Source organism: Paroedura picta, chromosome 12 (assembly GCF_049243985.1).
Source record: "Paroedura picta isolate Pp20150507F chromosome 12, Ppicta_v3.0, whole genome shotgun sequence".
NCBI classification, from domain to species: Eukaryota; Metazoa; Chordata; class Lepidosauria; order Squamata; family Gekkonidae; genus Paroedura; species Paroedura picta.
The window spans coordinates 27,993,516-28,014,755 of record NC_135380.1 but is presented as its reverse complement, the minus strand read 5'-3'; the positions used below and the strand labels follow the sequence as shown (position 1 = coordinate 28,014,755).

The 21,240-nt window shown below is 41.9% G+C and overlaps 1 protein-coding gene across 1 annotated transcript in view; it reads right to left on the bottom strand.

The window, feature by feature from the left end:
- PSMB7 (proteasome 20S subunit beta 7) overlaps positions 1–13,346 on the bottom strand; it is a 31,204-nt gene extending 17,858 nt beyond the window's left edge. Inside the window, exons 1-6 of the mRNA XM_077305670.1 lie at positions 13,107–13,346; positions 11,977–12,070; positions 11,784–11,881; positions 10,614–10,754; positions 10,251–10,366; positions 3,687–3,745 (exon numbers count right to left, since the gene is read on the bottom strand). Coding sequence (XP_077161785.1) covers positions 3,687–3,745; positions 10,251–10,366; positions 10,614–10,754; positions 11,784–11,881; positions 11,977–12,070; positions 13,107–13,177 — 579 coding nt within the window. The 5' untranslated portion in view covers positions 13,178–13,346. The remainder of the gene's footprint in view (positions 1–3,686; positions 3,746–10,250; positions 10,367–10,613; positions 10,755–11,783; positions 11,882–11,976; positions 12,071–13,106) is intronic.
- Between the last annotated feature and the right edge of the window lie 7,894 nt (positions 13,347–21,240).

Sequence of the window (21,240 nt, the reverse complement as noted above, 5' to 3'; positions counted from 1 at the left end):
CTTTTGGCAGCTCTCAACTTGAAATTCCAGCAAAAGAAATTTTTCAAGTTGCTATTATTGCCTGTCACTGATTTATAAATATTGTGCACTATGTGTTGTGGCACGGCTCTCTAGGGACGCCGGCGCATGCCAAAAGCGTAACAGAATGAAAAAACAGTTCCTACCCTTCAAATAAATGCTAATGCCTTTAACTGCGCTCACACGATGCTTTTGGTGAACAGCTTCAGTAGTACAGAATATATATCAGAGGGGGAAAAGGCTGATTGTCTTTTCCAGCAGTATTCAGCTGCTACTTTCATTAAGCTCGTTTAATTAGATTCCAGATGCTAATTTGCAAGTTGATACCAGAGGGTGCAGGACGGTTTGCCTTTGAATCATTTCTCTGTGATGTGATGGTCTTGCAGCACACCACTACCCTTTCAGAGCTCTATCAAGATATTCTGACAATTAGTGCAAAAAGGAGCAGTATTCATCTTAACAGGAAAATATTACTAATTTTCTACCCATTTTAATGACAGGAGTCTGGAAAATTTTAAAGTTCTGTCCCTCACAACAGCAGTCAACAAATTTCATACATTGCACTGGTACCTAGAAATGTGCCAGATATAATTTAGCCCTTCCAAAACGCAGATCTTGCATGCTTTTATGTGATCAAGTCTTGGAATACTCAGCTAAAAGATATTCCAGTTTGTTTATGACAAAACAGCAGAAGTCAGTTTCCCATTAAATTTAAAGATGGAAGATAAAGCCATTGTCATATTTTTCCTACAAATGTACTATATTGAATTCCTTGCATATACAGTTTTTAATTTTACCTGGATTTGTAAATCCATCCCATTTTATACCAGTTGGAGCAAACACAGATTTTAAAAACTGTTGTCCAATTAAATCCTTTGTCTAACATGGGAGATGGTGCCTCCCTGGCTGAAAGATAAAAGGAATGGGGCAATGAACTAGATGGATGAACCTTCTCTTGGGTTTCCCAGACACCTATATAGTTGAGCTGTATGGCACTCTTCCAAAATACTTATGGCAGTGTATGCAACTAAGCAAAGCCCTAGGACAGAGCAAGGGCAAGTCCAAACACAGTCACTGCAATCTAGGGAAACTCTGCTGATGCTTGGACCACCCAAGTTAGTTGGGCAAATTTTGTTCTTCTGACCCTGATGAATGCAACAGATTAATTTGGTCTTTTCCTCTTCTCAATACACTTGCTACTGTACCCCCTAATCCAGAACAAGTTAGAGTGACTAATTTTTGTTTTGAATGGGGTGGCGTAAGACAGTAAGTTAAGGGTTTATGTGAAACTATGAACAACTTGGCATGGAATTCCAATCTTAATGGCTGGCTGTACATTTCATCAGAACATACTGTTGTGCTCAAGAGTCCAATGCATCACCAGCAGTAAGGCTCATCATTTCCAACCTGACTCCAGACTTCACTACTTCAGAAGCATTTTTAATATCCAGTATTTCAGACAAAAAAAATTTTTTTTTCTCTAGTCTCCACAAAAGGAGACTTGCGTTGCGGGAAGGTCAGATTTGGGTCTGTTACTAAGATTAAACTTGACATTACATTAAGATCAAAATGCTGATTGAGGGCATACACAATAATAATTTATTTACATAGAAAAAATAGAAACCTAAAGGTGTGTATCTTCTGTAGAAGAAATAGTTACTTAAGTTGGAAGGAAGATGTAGTAGGATATAGCTTGGTGTAGTGGTTAGGAGTGCAGACTTCTAATCCAGCAAGCCGGTTTTGATTCCGCACTCCCCCACATGCAGCCACCTGGGGGACCTCTATCACAGAACTGATAGAGCTATTCTGACTGAGCAGTAATATCAGGGCTCTCTCAGCCTCATCTGCTTTACAGGGTGACTGTTGTGGGGAAAGGAAAGGGAAGGTGACTGTAAGCCTCTTTGAGACTCCTTCTGGAAGATAAAAGCAGCATACACAACTTATAACAGGCGTCAGTGATATGGGGTACAAAATTCTGCCCCACATATGTATAGTGATTGTCAGGGTTGTTGTGCAGAAAATCAATCATGTTAGATGGGCTAAATCTGGGAGTGAAGCATGGGCAAACCCCAGTGCCCGCAGATGGTCCAAGCTTCTACATGATGCATTTACCTACTTTTCCTAACAGTAAAGATTTAAATTATTTATTAAAATCTGGGTGGGAAACTTTTCTAGTTTAAATTTTCCTGGAAAACCCACAGCACTGATACTGTGATGTTGTGAAGCTACGTTTTTCCACTTGCACCTTAACAGGTATCAGCTCAAGTGTCAAAGTCTTCCAATGAGAGCTCATACCTCCTACAGTTTTGTGCCCCTATGCTTACTCACATCTTTATGAACAAAGTACAAACAATATTAAAATCCAGGGAGGCCTTATGGGTGAAATCCTTTTCTCACAGTCCTTGGCTAGTCACAGCAGGCTGACAATAATATAAATTACTCAAATACCATCAATTGGCCAAACATATGCGGCTGTAAAAAAGAACCTGTGGAAAAGTTAGTTCTTCGTCAAACATGAAAACTATTGAAGAAGAGAGTTGGTTCTTATATGCTGCTTTTCTCTACCCAAAGGAGGCTCAAAGCGGCTTACAGTCACCTTCCCTTTCCTCTCCCCACAACAGACACCCTGTGGGGTGGGTGAGGCTGAGAGAGCCCTGATATTACTGCTCGGTCAGAACAGTTTTATCAGTGCCGTGACGAGCCTGAGGTCACCCAGGAGGCAGCATGTGGGGGAGTGCAGAATCAAACCCGGCATGCCAGATTAGAAGTCCGCACTCCCTACACCAAACTGGCTCTCAAAATAGAGTCCTACAAAATAGAGTTCTACGTTATAAAGGACAGGCCATAAAATACATTTGTAACATTCATAGTGTAAGGAGAGACCATGAGATCCTTCTATTGTAGAACTCTACAGCCAAGCCCGTCACGCTATAAACCACCCCGTCCGCCTATATATAATCTTGCCATCTCAATTCAATGATACTTCAAATTGTTTTGCTGACAACAAACACTGTTTAGAAACAAACAAGAAATAAACAAGCTGCCCTATCCAGATCCATATGCTTACTACAATTAATTATTAAAACAGATGTAGTATCACAGGCAAGACACACAAATAAAGCTATAGGTAAAAATGGAAATACCCTCGCCAGCATATTGTTTCCCTTCTATTCCTATCGCTGAAAACACAGCAAGAAAGATCATTGAAAGCAGTGGTCCCCAACCTTTCTGAGGCTGGGGACCGGCAGGGCATCGGGCCACGCCCGTGCAGCGGGCCAGGTCGCACCCACGCGGGCCACACCCGCGCATCGGGCCACACCCATGGGTCGCGCCCGCACGGGCCGGGCATGCGCAATGCGCGGCCCGGCCCTGATTCCCTCTCCCCGCCCTCCCACAGTAAGAAGCTTCCCGGGCCGCAAGCTTGCAGCCTGGGAAGTTTTTTACTGCGGGGGGGGGGGGGGGAGGGAGCCGCGGCCCGGCGCCATGGCCTTCGTGGCCCGGCACCAGGCCGCAGCCCACAGGTTGGAGACCACTGATTGAAAGGATCACGACAGTAGCTTGGCCTTGTTTTAAAACTACACATTGCATCCTTCTCAGAATAACATACCACGTGACACTGCTGACACAATTATGCAAAGATATAATGGCGGTGGGGGGGGGGGGGCTACCTCCATGTCCGGCTTGAAATTGTCTTCAAAAACTGCCATAGCTGCCAAAGCACCGGAACCTGCAATCAAATCAACAGAGGAATCATTTATTTTAGTCTTACTGCAGTAGCAACTAAATGCAGTTTTTTGATTAACAGAAAAAGGAAATACAAAACAGTGTGCTACTTGCCATAAAAACAAGATCTTTAAAAATGCTAATCTTCATATTGCTAATGACCATTTGAATGTCCCCTGTTGAAAGTTTCATCACTTGCTTCAGCTGGCATCCCTCTAACCTCCATTTATAACCACCTAACTCTAAAATAGCTGCTTGAGTACTGAATACTTAGGTTCAACTTGTATTTGCATATCCTTACCAGCAGAATTATTAAACAGAGATATACATACCAGAGGTGGGGGCTTGGTTTCCTTGGCCCACAACACCTTCCACAACCATGCCACAACTGCTTTTGAAACTGAATGGCCTTCAAAAAGCATATTGTAATAGGTTGTTAAGGAAGCAGGGCTTTGTGTCTGTTGCTCAGAAGTACAAGACAGTTAAACAATCAAGTATATGTATGTTCTCAGATGCCACTCCTCCCTTCTTTTTTAAAAAATAGTTATTTTTAAAATCTATAATTGTATGATGCCACTTGTTACCCACCCTGAGCATTGGAAGGGTAGGATATAAATAAAAAATATTATTATTAATACTACCCAGTCAGAGTTTTTGAGGCTGAGGTAGGCTAGAAGTCTAATATAAGCCAATGGGAAGGAACAGACTTTTAATGAATTAATTCAGTGCATTCACTGTGGCAGAGAAGATGTGCCAGAAATATTAAGAAAGTTGCTGGCTGCTGCCTCCTGGTTATTTGTTCTCTTCATCTACATTAAACCAGATTATTACACTGCATTCATTTTGGTATTGTTCCTACACTCTGCTCTGCAAAGTAAAGCAGGCAAAGTGGCAGATGTGAAAACACAAGGATTTATTCATACTTCATGCATATCAGATTATCTCAAGGATAGTTCTGCAAGAGCCCCTTTTCACCCAACCAAATCACAGGCATCACATGCACATCCTACATGTGGACGTTAAGAAGCAGCTGGGCACCATTTGTATTTTTAAACTTGCTTTGTTCACAAGAGAATCTTCTTTGCATAGAGACATCATGACGTCTCTATGCAGCCCAGACTGTGTTTCAGGCCACTCTACTTTTGGAGATTGAACAAAGTTACCCACAATTTTTTACGCCAATTAGGAGATTTTTTGGCATTTATTACTTTTTAACTTGTTTTGCATACCACTATCTATTTAACTGGGTCACCCAGAAAGCCGTATTTTCCATTTAAAATGATTTGTGTACATCGCTTGACCACCTCAATGGTTTAGCAAAAGAAAAAGGCAGCGATTAAACAGTTTCAAATGAGGCATCCTGCTGATTTTATCAAGTCTGCTGAATGTATAATGAAAAGGGAGAAGCTGACAGTGACACTGCTGAGAAAATACAGACTACCTTATCTGAACCATTTAAGGAGGTCCAATTATAGATCAAGTTTAAAGGGTAGAAGCAGCAGATTTACAGACACAAATCAATGAACATGGTAATCCCAGTGAATGTGACAGATACTCCTGTTATAGAATATTGCTGTGGTTGAGGATCATTACCTTTACAGTACCAAATACATCACATTTATAAGCAGTGGGGTGCTCAAAGCATCCTCTTATACTCCAGGCAATGGCCATTCATTTCAGCCTCAGCACCACATATGGCTCCATTTTCAAAAGGCTAAAACTAGGAATAAAAAAATGGAAAACTTTCCAAGGGGCTGACAAAGTCTTCACAGAATATGTAAACAGCCCAAAACAGCAAACAAAGGGAAAGGTGCTAAACCACAAGAGGTCAAAATGAATCTGCGCTTTGGAAGCAAGCACTGATTCCAACAAAAATGCATCTATTGTTGAGAGGTGAAGAGAGAAGGTTGCCATGTTTTAAGCAAGATGGAGCCTTGACTAGAAATGCCATAGGTGGCAGAGCTGACATAACAGAATGGGTGGCAGCTATTGCATTTGTGCGGACTGCCATTATCATGGGAAAAGAGGACCGCAGATAATGTAAAGATTCGTACATACATGCACAGGCTGTTAGTTTGCCGAGGCCCTGCCTGTAAATCATGGTAAGCCAGATTTTGCCCTCATCGCTGTACCGCACTCAAGCAGCCTATAACAGCTAAGTACTGACATGCAAAATAAAGACAAATAATGCAACTGGGATGGGATAGAGGCTAACTGCTCCATGCCTGGTCACTCCTGATCAGCTGTCCTCAAAGGTCAACCACTTAAGATCTCATATTAAGTTCCATAAGAGTATTAACAGGAACAGAGTCAGGGGGCATCTATCACCCACCCCAAAAAGTTCCCTTGGGCAAAGGAAGTGACATGTTCCCTGAAGCTCTTGCAGGTTATTTTCTCCCATAAAATTCAGCAGCACCCAGCCTCCTTCTACAGAATCTCAACCTGTCTTCCTCTACAGAATCCCAACCTGACACTTAAAATCCTTTCAATCAATAAAAAGGAGGGGGGAAACAAAATCCATCTACTACATTTAAAGAGGAAAAAAGTATACTGATCTGGAACTTAACTCAATTCTAATGCAGCAGTTATAGTTATATTAATGTCTGAGGCCCTGAATCAAATACTCATACAACACTTTCAGCATAGGCAGCATAGCTCCATGCCCTTTTCAAAAATAAAACCCAATGAGCTGCTCAGCACCTGCCTTGCTCTGTTCAGCATGCAAAAGCCCATTTGTATGTACAAATACTGAATGTACATAACACTGCACCAGTACTGACTAGAACACTGTCAGCTCACATGGTGCTTATTGTGTATATTGGAGTAACAGCATATGCTCTGAATTGGTTCAATGGGGGCACACAAGTGCTAGCCAGTAATTAAATTTAAAACTTCCTGGAAATCACTCCACATGCACCTGCAATGCTGTTTTCTTCATCAGACCATGGGGACGGAGTGCATTCAATGCCTTGGGAAGCTAAACCTCTGTTTGTTTTTAAATCTCAGTATCCAGGGTTAAACAGGAATTGGAGATTCCAAAACTTAATATCTGCACAATGCTCTTTTTTTTTTCAACAACAAAAAAAAGAAAACCACAACATGGCAGTGTGCATCTTCAGAACCCACAGACCTGTTTGCTGCCACCGCTGCCATTGCCTGCCACGATGGAGACCGTGTGCAGTGTGAAGAGAGTAACATTTAGATTTCTCTAATCCATCAGTGTCAGCAGTCCCTGACAGGGCACTTATTCACAAATGCTCATTGTTATTCAATTTGCTGTTCATCCTGGGTAGAAATCCAGTGCTCTCCACAGACCCATCGATCGGCATCATTTTTCACTCTGGTTCCTGGCTGAGAGGCCTGGTCTCTTGGTGGCATCGGCTGTGCAGCAGACAGACATTGCCAATGCATGAAGAGCTGATTTATGAATATGAAACAACACTGGTGCCAAGAGATCAGGCTCAGCCACTAGAGACCACCGGAATGCAGCTTGCTGCTTCCCAAGTCGGAACTGCAGACTTCAAGTGCTTTAATTTTATGCACGCATTTCATTATATAGCCATGGCCAGAAGCTTTTCTAGACAAGCCAGCAATCAGACAATCTTGCATCGTTTGCTGAAATCCACATTTGTCCTTTGTCAGCATAAACACTTTAATTTGATGTTTTCACTCCTGAGTAAGCACTGAGTATGTTTTAAACTCCTTCTGAAGGAGGATACTGCTTTGTGCTCAAGATGCTGGATTTCTATTTCTTTTGCATATTGTATGCAATTACAGAAAGATCCTCCTGCTTTATTTCAGCATTTCATAATATATGGCTTGCAACAAAAGGGACATGGGAGGAGTAATTAACATTCAGTCTGGAGAAATGTCATGAACATTTTTTTAAAAAATAAGCAAGCTAACATCTCATCAGATGTCAGCGATCTAAGCATCTGCACCTGTGCTATGATGGCTAAGCACTCTGAGCATTAGGTCACTATAGCAGCTAGAATGAAAATTTAGACAGGGAAGATCGATTTGAAACTCTATTCAGCTGGACCAGTCACTGGCTGTATGATGGGGATGTTTCCTGCCCTGAACTCCTTAGGAAGGGATGGGAGAATAATAGCAGTAATTAACAGAAATGCCACTTTGGACAACCAACAGAATGGAAATGACAGTAAATAGCTTTCCAGTGACCCACCAAAGATTTGATTTCAAACATATGCTAATATGCTAAACACATTAGAGACCAATCAGCCTATCCAGGATGACCAGGAAGCCAAAACATTATCATTTAAGAGGATGGTGCTGATCTTAATATGCTCCTCTGTCTAGAGAAATCAAAACTGGATTATTATGCCTTGTTAGACACTCAAATTTGTGCCAGTTTTCAGAGCCGAGGGCTGAGCTGCAGAATATTTTAGCCTCCCGATTTTATTTCACATTATTTTAGACAGTCATTCACCCCAAGCCTTATTTAATAGGTAAGTATGAATTTTTATCAGAACTACATCATCTTCCTGGATCTGACCCTTTAAATTTAAACATGACAACTACAAGCGTTAAACAATCTATTTAAAAGGCAAATAGAAGTCGTCCATATGGTTGACTGGATTTGTACAAGATGCTCTGTGGCAAACCAACAGTACAGCTTTGGAAAAGGCTTACATCCAAACTCTAAGCATGCTTCTTTTGAAGTAAATCCTACTGAGTTCAATGTGATTTGTTCCAAAGTGTGCCAAGATTGAAGCCTTATTTTTTAAAATAGGAAACAAACCACTATGTACAGTATTTATTCAAAAGGCAGATTAACTCTGTTAGTTTTCCTTTGCTTAGATGCCTGCTTGTATCTTAGTAGAGGAGAGGAAACTCTACTAAAAAAAATTCTTTTCCTGGATTCAGTAAACATTGTTCACACGACAGCCATTCGTCAGAGTATCAAACAAACAATGACAAAAGATGCCTCATAAAGCAGAGAACAGTCCTTTAGTTTTGGTTCACTTAATATGTACACCCAGCAAGGTAATTTATAGTTCAGTTATTCAATAATTGATAGGTTTCAGGACACATTTATAAATATTATTAATCCTATTTTATCTTTTATGTTAATTCATATAAGAGCTTAGATGGAGTATTACATCATAAATCCTATTAACAGCATTTTTAAAAATAGATTTTATGCACAAATAATTTACTACTTTGTGGAGTACCATGGCACCATCTATTGGCCTAAAATAGCCTTTTCTCCCCTATTGGTCTCAATACATTATAAAAACCTGTTTACATATGCATGCAACTCCCCTCCCTTAGCGTGTGTGTAAAAGAGCATCTAAAAAGTCCACAAGCCTTTTGCATGACTAACAAGAGTTTCTTGTTGATAAAAGGATGATTTATGTGATTGACTGCATCCTATTTTCCTACTGACATTCACTTCTAATAAATTCAGCAACACAATTTGGAGCTGCTGAACAAGGATCCGGTATTGAATACCTTGCTTCACCTTGGCTTTTTTTCACAGCATGTTACATCAGCACAGACAAAAATTATAGCTCTCAAGCAGTATGGTAACCTGCATAGCATGGATCTAGTCTGTTGTGAAGGCGAAACAAGGGATTCAATACCGGAACCTTGTTTCGTGGAATAAAAAGAAAGACAACTTCTATATGCACCTTAGAATTTTTTGGTTGGTTTTGCCAGCTATGTCACAGTGTTTGTTCTTTCACTCATGCGGCTACCTATAATTCCTGCAGCTGCCTATAATTATTTGCTTGAGCAAAGTTGTTACTTCGGTATATATAGGAGGAAACAGCTGTAGAGCAATGCCACTGATATTAGCCTGAACTCAAATTAATAAGACCAAACAATTTTTAGCAAACATTAATATTGTCACCTATTTACAAAGTACTGCAGGAATTTCAAGAACAAATAATGAGTGAAACCCCCCCCCCTCTCTCTCATTCATACTCACTGACTGTTCTCACAAGTTTTCAGTCAGCTAACTTCTAAGATTTTTATTCAGACATATTTGTTTTACCAAGAAACAAAACAGATAAATAGAAGTCCTAAGAAAACCCATAGGACAGCTAACTTATTTTTGTGGCTTTCAGGCAATAAATCCGCCATGGTGCCGATTTTAAAAAATCTTAAATGCCCATTTCAACATTATTTCCCCAAAGGGCATAGTGGCATTTCAAACAGTTTGGGTTTCTTTTTCCTTTACAGTTCTGATGAAGAATTGTTAACTTGGGTTATGATTTAGCACTGAAGCTGTATTCTAGAAATCCAATTTCCCACTAAGTCCAGAGAATCTGGATTTCTTTCAGTGAATCACAATTTACTCACAAGTTAAATTATTATTTGCCATCTAAAAAGCTGATCACACAACAATGGTTTTACTTTCAGGTTCTACAAAACTAGTTATGGGGAAAAATGTGGCAATGAAGAAACACAAGTAAAATGCTGTTGGTTTCCACTAGCAGGCAGTATGGTTGCTATGTTCTCAGATGTGAAAGAGCATTGCTCACCCATTGTGACATAAGGCAACTTGTCTGTAGATCCATGGGGATAGATGCTGTAAAGATGGGGCCCAGTGACATCAACCCCTCCAAGAACCAGGGCAGCACCTATATATCCTTGATACCTGGGTACAAAACAAACAAACAAAAAAGAATAGAATAACGTTACCAGGATAGGTTTCAAATTCAAAAACGTCATTTTAAAAGTTGCCCCTGGGAACCTCTGCATGCACACTTACTTGAAGGAAGTCATTTGAAGATTCAACCTGCCCCACTGCAATGTCTCACTATAATGTATTTAAGGAACAGGGAAGCAAGAATAGCTGTTATGCAGGTTCTCAGCATCACACAGTCCATGTACAGGGCAGTTACCTGAAGAGCATCTGCTTGAGCATCCGGTTGGCAGTGACCACTCTTGGAAGCCGCCCAGTTGACAGCAAGTGGAGTTCCATGTTGGAAGAGATCAGTTGGGTGGTCATTTCAGTGTCTGCAGCAGTCCCGGCTCCACAACAACTAGAACCAAATCACAATTTCATAAGCTTATCATATTGTTATTATGTAACTTCTTTTTCATTTCTGTATCCCCTTCACATCTTTACTTTTTTTTCTAAAAAAATAAATATATATAATTTAAAAAATGTCATAAGCTCCCAGTTCTTTAAAAACATTCTGGTATGAGAAGTATGTGTTTGGTATAGCTGAGCTGATAAAATAACTGGAAAATACTTATCAGTATTTTTCAGCTATTCTTTCAGCCAGATATATATTGGGGCTCAATTTTGACTATCCAAAGCGGACACTGTTGTAAAATTCTGAAAATATTCAGGATTTTTAAGGGTGGCCAGATAGTCGAATATAAAAAGCATTTAAAGGTATGACAGTCTATTTAAATATTCTGGGTTAACTCGTCAATTGCAGAAGACATTCAAAGAGACAGCTTTAAAGCAGGCCACCCAGAAGAGCCCTAAGTAGAACTCTCCCACACAGGATCAGCTCTGGGACAAGCTCTGTTGGGCAGTATGGTTTAAACCTGGCTGTCCAGCAGAGCCCCATTTATGACTGTGGAGAGTTCTCTCTGTGGTACTAAGGCAGGATCAACCAGGGTGGTGTGATTTGAAAGCTCCCAGCTGGGTCTCCCTGTGAGCTACATGGGGCTGAGAGAGCTCTGAGATAACTGTGACTAGCTCAAGGTTACCCAGCTGGCTGCATGTGGAATCAAATATGGTTCTCCAGATTTTAGTTGAAGTTTCAGTGGCTATATCACGTATTTATTTAGTGTATATTTATCCCAATTTTCTTCCCAGTGGGAACTCAAACTGGCTTACAAAAATACAATACAATTTAAACAAATTTAAATAAGAAAAAATATTTTAAAAAAACAAAAAAACAAAAAAAAAAACAAAAAGCACACTAAACATCCTGGGCTGCAATCCACCAGGTTAGTCTATCAAGGCCAAGGCAGAAAGGAACAAACCGTAGCTTTCCCTATGCAATAATCCCAGAAAGTGATTGGACACTGTGTGTGGGGCGAACCATACTTACTAGATGTTTGGAGAGATAAAGTGGATTTTTGAACAATTCTTATCAGCAACAACCATCCCTTCTGTGGCTCTTGTATCTGCTCCAAGCACAACACCATCCTATAGAAACAAAATGCTTTCTTAGAAACAGAAAGAACAGCACTGAAAGAAGCACACTACTTGAACAAATATCAAAGTCGCAGCTGAACTCTCACCTTGAACACTACCCCAGCAATGGTGGTTCCTGTCTTGCGAGCTGAAGGGAGCCGGAGACCCTTCTTGGCACTCTCTTGTTCTAGCTGGCCATTCCTGGAACACAGTCGTGAAAAAACTGTTACAGACCTTTTCCAAAGAAAGCACAAGAAGGTACTGGCTACATCACTGCAACCAGAAGAGATGTCAAAGAGAACAAAGGGTTCTTCCCACCAATTATCTAAGCTATCTTCTAATTCTCTCTGATAACCCCCACAACCACAACTCCAAGACATTCTTTAAATTAAGCCAAAACCACTTTGGGAATATGAACTGACTTTCTGAGATCTCAGGTTAAGCTTAAGTGGAACCAGATTGCTACAAAATCCAAGAACTTATTACAAAGAGGAGCCCAGTTAAGGTCTGGACTAACCAATAGCAGGACAACACTTGGTTTGGGTGTTGGTTTGTCAAAAGGACAGATGCAGATAAACATTAGTAAAGTTGGCAACAAACATCCCAACATCCCCTCAAATGTAACCCAAATCAAGGAAACAAACTGAAAATATGGTTCCCTTTGTGGTCCATCCACCTCAAGCAATCAAGCCTCTTACGCTTCCCTGATACCAAGAGATTAGATTCGGAAAGAGGGTTATGAACAGGAATGTCACCTTTAGGTGCTCACCAAGGTCTCTCTTCTGCCCTTCCCCATTCAAAACTCCGGCGTGGGCAGCTTTACTGGGGTGGGGGAGAGACAGACCTCAATTCCTTTCCTCGCGGGCCACTGAGATTTTCAAGAGGGGCTTAACCGCAGAGCCAAATCGGGGCATGTAAACTTGGCATTCAGCCCCTCGTGCGGCTTAGCAGGGGCTGTGCGGGGCACAGGCTGGTGCAATGTCGGCATTTACATCCTGCATTTATTATAGCTACTGCATGCAAAACCATACAGCGCATTCGAAAATGCAAACTGAAAGGAAGACCAAGCTCTCCTCTCCTCTCCCTCCTGTAGGCCGCAGCACCGCCTGAGTCACGGCGCACCGGCAGCCTTCCGCCTCTCCCTCCCCCCGGGCACCCCGCGCCAGCCGGCTGCTTCCACGCTGCGGCCCTGCTTGCCTGGGTCGACCGCCCTCCCTTCGCCCCTCCGCCTCCTCACCGGGCGCAGTTGTGGAAACTGAATCCACCCGCGAAGTCCGAGGCCTGCAGAACCGAGAGCGTCGTCGCCATCTTGCTTTGCTTCACAGTCCGCAGCAAGACGGAAACGGAACCGGCGAAGGAGGCGAGTCCGGCGCGCTTGTTGCTGTTGCTGAGTCACCCGCTAGCTAAGCGGAGAGGCTTCGGCGGCTCTTCGCGCGACGGGCGGGTTGAGCTCCTCCCCTCACGGTTCTTCCTGCCAAGCAAAGCAAAACAAAAACCACCAAAAAGGGAACGTCGAGGCCTCGGATTCTTCTCTCACAGCCACGGATTCGAACCCCCTCCACCAAGGGGCTGAGATCCCTTTTCTCATGTTCAGTGGGGCCGCCTATATTTCTTCAGCAGGATTGAGCTTTGGCATCCCCACAAGCCCAGTCTGGTCAGATTACTCAAAGTAAAAAAAAAATTGTGGCAGCAACATAAATCAGCCCCATGCATCCAAGGGCCTTGGTCCCAAGCAAGTAGGACTTAAGACTGAGGTCCCTATGCATGTGAAACATGATCTGGAGGAAAAAAAAATTCATCAAACCAGAGGTTTGTTGCTGGAGAACCTGGTATTCCCCTTTACTGTGTATGGGTGTGGAAGCTGGACTACAAGCAAAACCAGCAGGGAAAAGAGAAAGGAAAATTCAAAAGATACTACAAAGATTGCCCAAAAGACAAATCTGTAGATTCTAGATCAAGCTGGAACGCTTCCTAGAAGCTCACACTACTAAATTGAAGCTACTGTAATTTGTCAATGAAAAGACAGGAGTCACTGGAAAAGGCAAGGGTGCTAAGGAAAGTAGAAAGCCCAATATAAAATGGAATGACTCAGTGAAGGAAGCGACAGCCTGCATGACTTGAGCAAGACTGTTAACAATAGGACATTTTGGAGGCCAATAATAGAGTTCCCATAAATTGGAAGCAAATTGACAGCACATAACACACACACAAACCAACTTTACAGTTATGCTTGCCCATACCATAAATACAATTAAACACTCTGGGGCTTTTTATTAAATGTGCACACTTATAATGTGCACACATACATCAAAGTAAACTGTCCGACAACATAGCCAAGCTGCACAAAAATTTTTTTTTTCCAGATTTCTAGCTGTCAATTAACATTGAAATTATGGAGCCTGCCCATGACCCCAAGGCTATTTTCTTACAACCAAGATGACTGTTTTATATAAGAACGATCATCTTGGATATAAGGAAGAGTTCTGCCATCATCTAGACCAGCACCCTGTTTTCCACAACAGCTAGCTAGATGCCTGAAGAAAGCCCACAAACAGGCTCCTAAACCAAAGCACGCCCCCCCCCCCAATATTATTGCCCCTCAGCAACTGGCATTCAGCAGTGTACTGACTCTAAATATGGAGGTTCTATTTAACCATTATGGCTACTAGACTATCCTTCATGATTTTGTCTAACTGCCTTTCAAGCCATCTCAGCTAGTGACCATCACTGTAGCTATGGCATGAAGTTCCACAAGTTAATTATGAGTTGAAAGCAAATGTTCTTCCTAGTATTTTGGGAGATGGAAGAAGGGTTCCCTGTATTCCATTCCTTCAAACTATGTATAAAGTTTTATCATGATCTTCTCTCTCCTTGTTTTTTTCAAAATTAAAAAATCCCAAACTTCTGAGCATTTCCTCATATGGAATGTGCTCTAGTTTCTTGATTACAAGACCTGTACATAGTGAACAATAGGATTGCACCATATTTCTGTACAATGATATATTAAGAATAATCATGGAATTTGTTGTCACAAGATATGGTTAAATTTATCCATGTGGATAAATGCAGTCTCCATGTTCAGAGGTAATATACCACTGAATCTGGTTGCTGGGAAACTAAGAACAGGCAGGAACAGTGGCCTTCATATGCAGCCTGGCGGCTTCCATTTACAGCATCTTGCTAGCTAATGTTGTCAACGGTATGCTGGATTAGATGGATTTTCAATCTCATCCAGTAGTGCTCTTGTTATGTTCTTTTAGGTACAGTCAGGCAGCCTGATCCTATGCATTTTTACTTGAAAGCAAACTCTCTTTGTTTAGTGATCTTTATTTCAATGTGTCAAAACAATTCAAAACCTTATTAGCAATAAACTAGATGCAGACTCAACTGCAATTGATGTAATTTGGGTTCTGAGGAACAAGTGCATTCTGCTCAGCAGGGGAGAGGAAAAAATAGCATGGCCTTTCAGTCTATTTTCAGGTGAACGTCTTCCCCCACTCCGGTATCACTGCTTCTGTTCTGGACTGGTTCTATTGTGTAGAAGGGAGGATTTCAACAGCTGCCTCTTCTCACAGTACTAACAGCACTGTGGCAAAAAATCTGTCCTTTCTATGCACTGTTATATGTGGAAGAACCTCTGATTCATCATAGCTGCCCTCCGTGTGTGTGTGTGTGTATGTCCTAGGACCCAGTGTTTTTCACCAGACTTTCAATTTAGCATGTTTAATCTTTCTCCACTTTCTTCTGCTTGGGATGCAGCCCTTTAGAGACTTAACCCATTTATTATGTTACACAGTTGTTAACTGAAGTCAGTTCAGTGGCACACATTAACTAAAGTTATGCAAGTGCATAAGGTCTTTATAGGACCCAGCCCTAGAGACTTTTCAGCAATTAAACTTGTCATGTTAGCAATTGCTTTATACTGTCCGCCATCTGCTGAATTTCTGGTATCTGTAGTGGTTCACAAGGCAGGCAGGATGTGAGTGTGGATTCATTAGCCCAACTGGAGAACAGCTGAGGAAGAATCTGCCTAAGATTTGGATAAGAAACAATGTGTGCAGTGCACATTTACTGGAGAAGGAGAAGTGTTGTTTTTCTTTTCTTTTGCAGACTCTGTACATCAAACAGGGCTGTTAGGCATTTGTTAGCAAATTCATGGTGAACCCTGAGAATAGCTAAATTGGATCTAAATATGCAGCAGAGTGATTTGGCAGGGCACCAAGGTGGTAGGATGGACAGCAAATTAAACTCTGGTTACCATTCGTGTTCTTCTGGCTTAGAGAGTGTCCAGCCTGTCCAGCCCTCATTGCTGGGAGCAGTAAATTGTTTCCTAACCTGTGGTGTAAAGTGCCAGCAAGTCATAGCTGACTTAAGGAAATCCTGCAGGGTTTTCAAGGTATGAGACATTTGGAGGTTGTTGGTCATTGCTTATCTCTGTGTAGTGATCCTGGACTTCCTTAGTGTTCTCCCATCCAAATACTAACCAAAGCTGACCCTTGTTTAGCTTCTGAGATGAGATTGGGCTTGACTGGGCCATCCAGCTCAGGATGAGGACTAACCAAGTTTTTGACATTTGATGGTTACCTTTATATAGGTTGGTTCCTTTCTGTATACTGCAAGCTGCTTTCCCTCAGTTCTTTGAACAGGAATAAAATTATTTCATAGTATTTTTCTTATGGAAGTTTTTATAAACACTGGCTTCAGAAATCAAACTGTCTGTGTAGTGTTTCCCTCCCACCTCTGGAGCTAGAAAACAAGACAGTAACTCTACCTACAGATCTGATTAGAGGAGTTAGCTGGGGTAACTTCCTTAATTCTCAGTAGAAGGAACACTCATGTCAAGAAGACTAATGTTCTATTCTCCCTGAATTGTCACCTTTTATTTACATGGAGTCTTTATATGGAAAACAATTAAAGACATGAGTGGCTCCATATGCAGTCTGAAATGGTACAGTCCTTTCTTCCCATTCAGAATTCTATTACCATATTCTGCTATGTGTATGCAGACCTGAGTTGGCCTAGATAATGCCTATGCCAATTGTTTTAATGGACTTTCAGTAACAGTTTCCCCTGCCCCACCACTGGCTATTTTTCTCTCATTGTTAGAACTGCATGTCTAATTGTATAGGGCAAGGACAAGCTTAAAAATGGGCCCCTGGTTGCATTATATCTACATAGGCTGAATTGCAAGCCCCACTATGGAGCAGCTGCACTAAAAATAGAGAAAAGAAATTTCCCTCTAGCTATTAAAAAAAACCCCACTAGAAATGGCACCCAGAGACCTGCAGCAGCCATAGTCTTTGTAGAACAGTATTAATAAATGTTTTAACATTAATCTGTGAAGTACTATAACCGTTAATGGTTGATAACCTGCTTCTATGTTATTCTCTGATTATGACCCCTTTAAGAGTTTCAGACGCTTGTAAGAGATCTGGCATAAAAGAGATGAGGCCCTCTTGTATTCCATCCCTCTGTGGACATGAACATCTTCCTATGATGAACCTTAATATTTTCATGGCCGCTTCAATGCCAAACTACTCTCCATTTCATCTTAAATATTTTTAGCGCACTGTTTATGTGCACACTTTCTCTCTAGAGGTTTTTAAATGGCTGTAGCATTCAATTAAAGCTGGTGAAGAGTTCCAAATCATGGCCCAATAAAGAACAAATTATTCTGTTGTGCAGAAAGTCTGTAGTGCAATGATCAAAGCTTAGGACTGGGGAGATTTGGGTTCACATCCCTACACAATAGAGAAGCTCACTGGTTGATCCTGGGCCACTCACTCTGCCTTGGCCTGACCTACATCACAGGGTTGTTGGGGGGGGGATAAAATGGAGGAGAGGATAACATTGTGTATGCCACTCTGAGTTCTTTGGAGCAAGAGTGGGGTTAAACTGTAATAGAGAGAGCTGATTCTTCCCTTTCAAAAATCTATAGAAATTACTGACCCTTTCCCAAGTATTGGGGAACAGGAACTGGTCCTGACATGCCTTCCTTTCACCGTAAATTAAATTCTAGTATGCTTGTGGAACATGGAAGCTGATGACCATCTCAACTGCATGGTAATAGAGTTGCTCCAAAACTGAGTGAAGTGGCAGGTTTGCAACTAGTGCAGGTGTGTAGTTGCTGCTTAGTGAGATGTCTAAGTTGTCCAAAACTACCTTGACTGTTACATCTCATCAGGTTATGCATAATCTTTAAAGATCAGGCATGAGTGACAGTTACCTCTTCAGGCAGAAAATTGAGTATAAATCTTGCATGTGGGCCCCAGCTTGTTGCTGAGCTCAGAGCACTTGAAGTCTTGTCCTGGGGAAGGTCTACAAACAAATGGCCCTGAGCAGGAATGTGGCAAGCAGGGAGCCAGAGTCTAATTGGCTGAATTAGACCTCTAGCAAGTGGGGCACAAGTAAACTAAGCGTTGTCTGACAGTGGACTCCAGCACCTCCACGCTGACCTCCCCCTCCTGTAGGGATTTGACTCCTAATACACAGGAAAAGTTGGGAACAATTTGCCGGCTCCCCAAGAAATCTATTAGAGGCTGCCAAGGGGACAAGGTGAGGAGGATTAGTCCATGTTTCAGAGCCAGAGGCATATGGGAGTCTTGGGGGACTAAACAGGCACTGGGACTCTGTCTTGGGCAAAAGATGGGAAAGTTTGTGTAGCTTAGTCAGATTGCTTTTTAAACAAAAAGTCACTTTCTTTTCTCTCCAGCGATATGCTGAGGTATTTGTGTCCCACAAGTTGAGATTTCTTTACCTGACCCAAAGTCAACATGATGTGGTTGGAAGAGCCCTGTATGATTAGTGCATGCTGGGTGGCAACAGAAGTAACCCTGAGAAAAGTTCTAAGGAAGTATATCCTCCCTGGGGGTGTCTTTTAAGACAGCTTTCCAGGCTTATTGGACATACTGCAATGGGTTTGTTTGTTTATGAGTAATGATTTAACAGATAACCAGTCAACTTTCTGTGGATTCCAAAGGGGGAGCCATGTTAGTTAGTTACAGCCCCAAAAGGAGACATGTGACACTTTAAAGGTAATTCTGACTTTGCTAGGTGAACAGAAGGCTCCTGTTTTCCAGATTCTTTAAAAATAGTGTGTGTGTGTGGGGGGGGGGGCTACTGATATAAAGTTCATATGATCTTCTATTTCCTCACCCCCATGAACATGTAAGAATACTAGTCTGTAGTGGAGCTGTTATGAATATTTCATCCAAGGCAATTCCTGCAGGAGAGGTCTCTCATTAGCTGTGATAGCTAAACTGAAACTCCAGGCTCAGTGGCAGTCTACCTTTGAATCCCAGAAGCCAGAGATTAAAGGGGCTGTGCTTTAATGTGCTTCCTGTTAGAGGTGCTCATAAGGATTTTACTATTTTTGTTGGTTCTTGAAGTTTTGCATCTATTTTCTTTCTGGTATTTATTGCTCCTATCTTGATTCTTTCCTCCCACTCTTTATTAATTTACATTGGCTTCACCGGGACATACATTTCCTCCTGTAACTTCTTCCCTCTCCCACTCAATTGATATGCTCATGGATTGGACTCTGTACTCAAGGTGTCATACCTGCCAAATTCCAGGGAAATGTGCAATTTAAAATCTCACTTGCCCAGCAGGCAAACAGAAGCATGAATTGGTTTTTCTCATTGGTGTGAATGAGTTTTCCCCTCTTTCAAGCACAGCACTCTGCTAATTACATCACCCTGGTGGGATATGTGCTCACTGAGTTGGGAGTCTTTGTCCCTTTTTCCGCCCCTCAGTGCAGCCACCTACTCTGGGCAAAGCCTTTGCCCAGCATCCCCTGCAGAATAGGCATGTTGCCTGTCTCTGAGGGAGAGCAAATCCTGAAACCTCTTGTCTCTCCCTCCTGGGACAGCCCTGCCTGCTGACAGGTATAAGCAAAGTTTTGCACTTGTTTAGCAAGTGCAGTCCATTATGACAGTTTGCACAAACACAGGACTTGAGCTTCTATAAAATCTGAAAGCCTCCCTCAAACCACTGAGACTGTGCAATGGGGCAGAAAGTAGAAATGCTGTGTACAGAAATGCCACCTGGGGCAATCCTGTCCAGGTAAACTGTTGAGCTTCTGAGACAATAGGTGTATGAATGCTCTGTCTTCCCCAGGATCTGAAAGAGTGAATGTCCAGAGTAATGGTTAAAGCCAAACTTTCTAGTTGTTTCTAAATATTGCAATTGGATTGCTTTTGGTAACTATTAAAGAAGAGAGCTGATTAAGGTTGTGTTTTGGTTAGTTATCCCCGTTGCTTGTTGGGGGGGGGGGGTAGGCATCTGACTGGCAATAGTTGGAAAAAGGATTCTGGACTAGAGTACCGTCATGGTTTGAACCAGCCTTATTTTCAATTGCTATCATTCATTCTTCAACTATTCTGAATGCGCTCTTTCACCTAATCAGCTTGCTACCATAATTTCTGAACTTGCCTTGCATTCATATTGCTGACTTTTTAATGTGTGTTTTAAGCCAAATAAATGGCTGCTGTTGATAACTGTTTCCTTGAATAGAGTAGAATTAGATCTTGCCTTGTATTCTTGCCTGGTGAAACGATTTCCTGCTTCGTCTTCAGGCTTCTGTAATTAGTTTCTTTGAGATAGCCCAAACCACGTCACTGGAAAGCAGTCCCACATTGTTATCATCCAAAGAGCTTCCAGGCTAGCCACAAACTAGTACAATATATCAAGAGCACAGACTCTCTTTATGGTCTTCCAACATCTCCCAAGTTTCTCCTTAAACAATTACAGGTCTGTAACCATGCCTTGCGGATGAAAATAGAGAGATGCAGCTGGTGTGGACAGGTAGAATTGCTACTACCTTTTGCTTCTTCCCTAGGGGGTAGGTCATAGACTGTTTCTGCACTGGGAACTTCACTGACCCACCTCCCATGGATGAGCACATATTGGGAGGCGGATGAAGAGCACTGGGCCAAATACTCCCCCATGTGGGTGCAGGAAGAGGTGGGGCAACCTGCCATGACTAAAACTCAAGCCTGCAGCCTGGCATGAAACCTCCCATGCGTAAACGGTCATAGGGATTTTATTATTGTTTTTAGAGGGATTTTAATGTGGATCAACTATTACTACCCGCAGGAAGCCATGTTAGTGGGAGTGGCAGGATATAAATGTAAAGATAAATTTAAAAAATAAAACAAAAACAAAAAGGTCTTGTACCTGGACTGGATTGTAGCCTGTAGAAGGAACCTGGCCATAACACCTATACGAGTTCCAAGTTGCTACAGAATCTATTCTTAGTGTGACACTAGAAGCAGCTCAGAATACTTGCTAACCGTCTCTTAGCCTCTTAGCCCACTGACTGTCTCTGAAAATATGGCTGCCCAAACGCAGGCTACTCTGGTGTTGTTCAG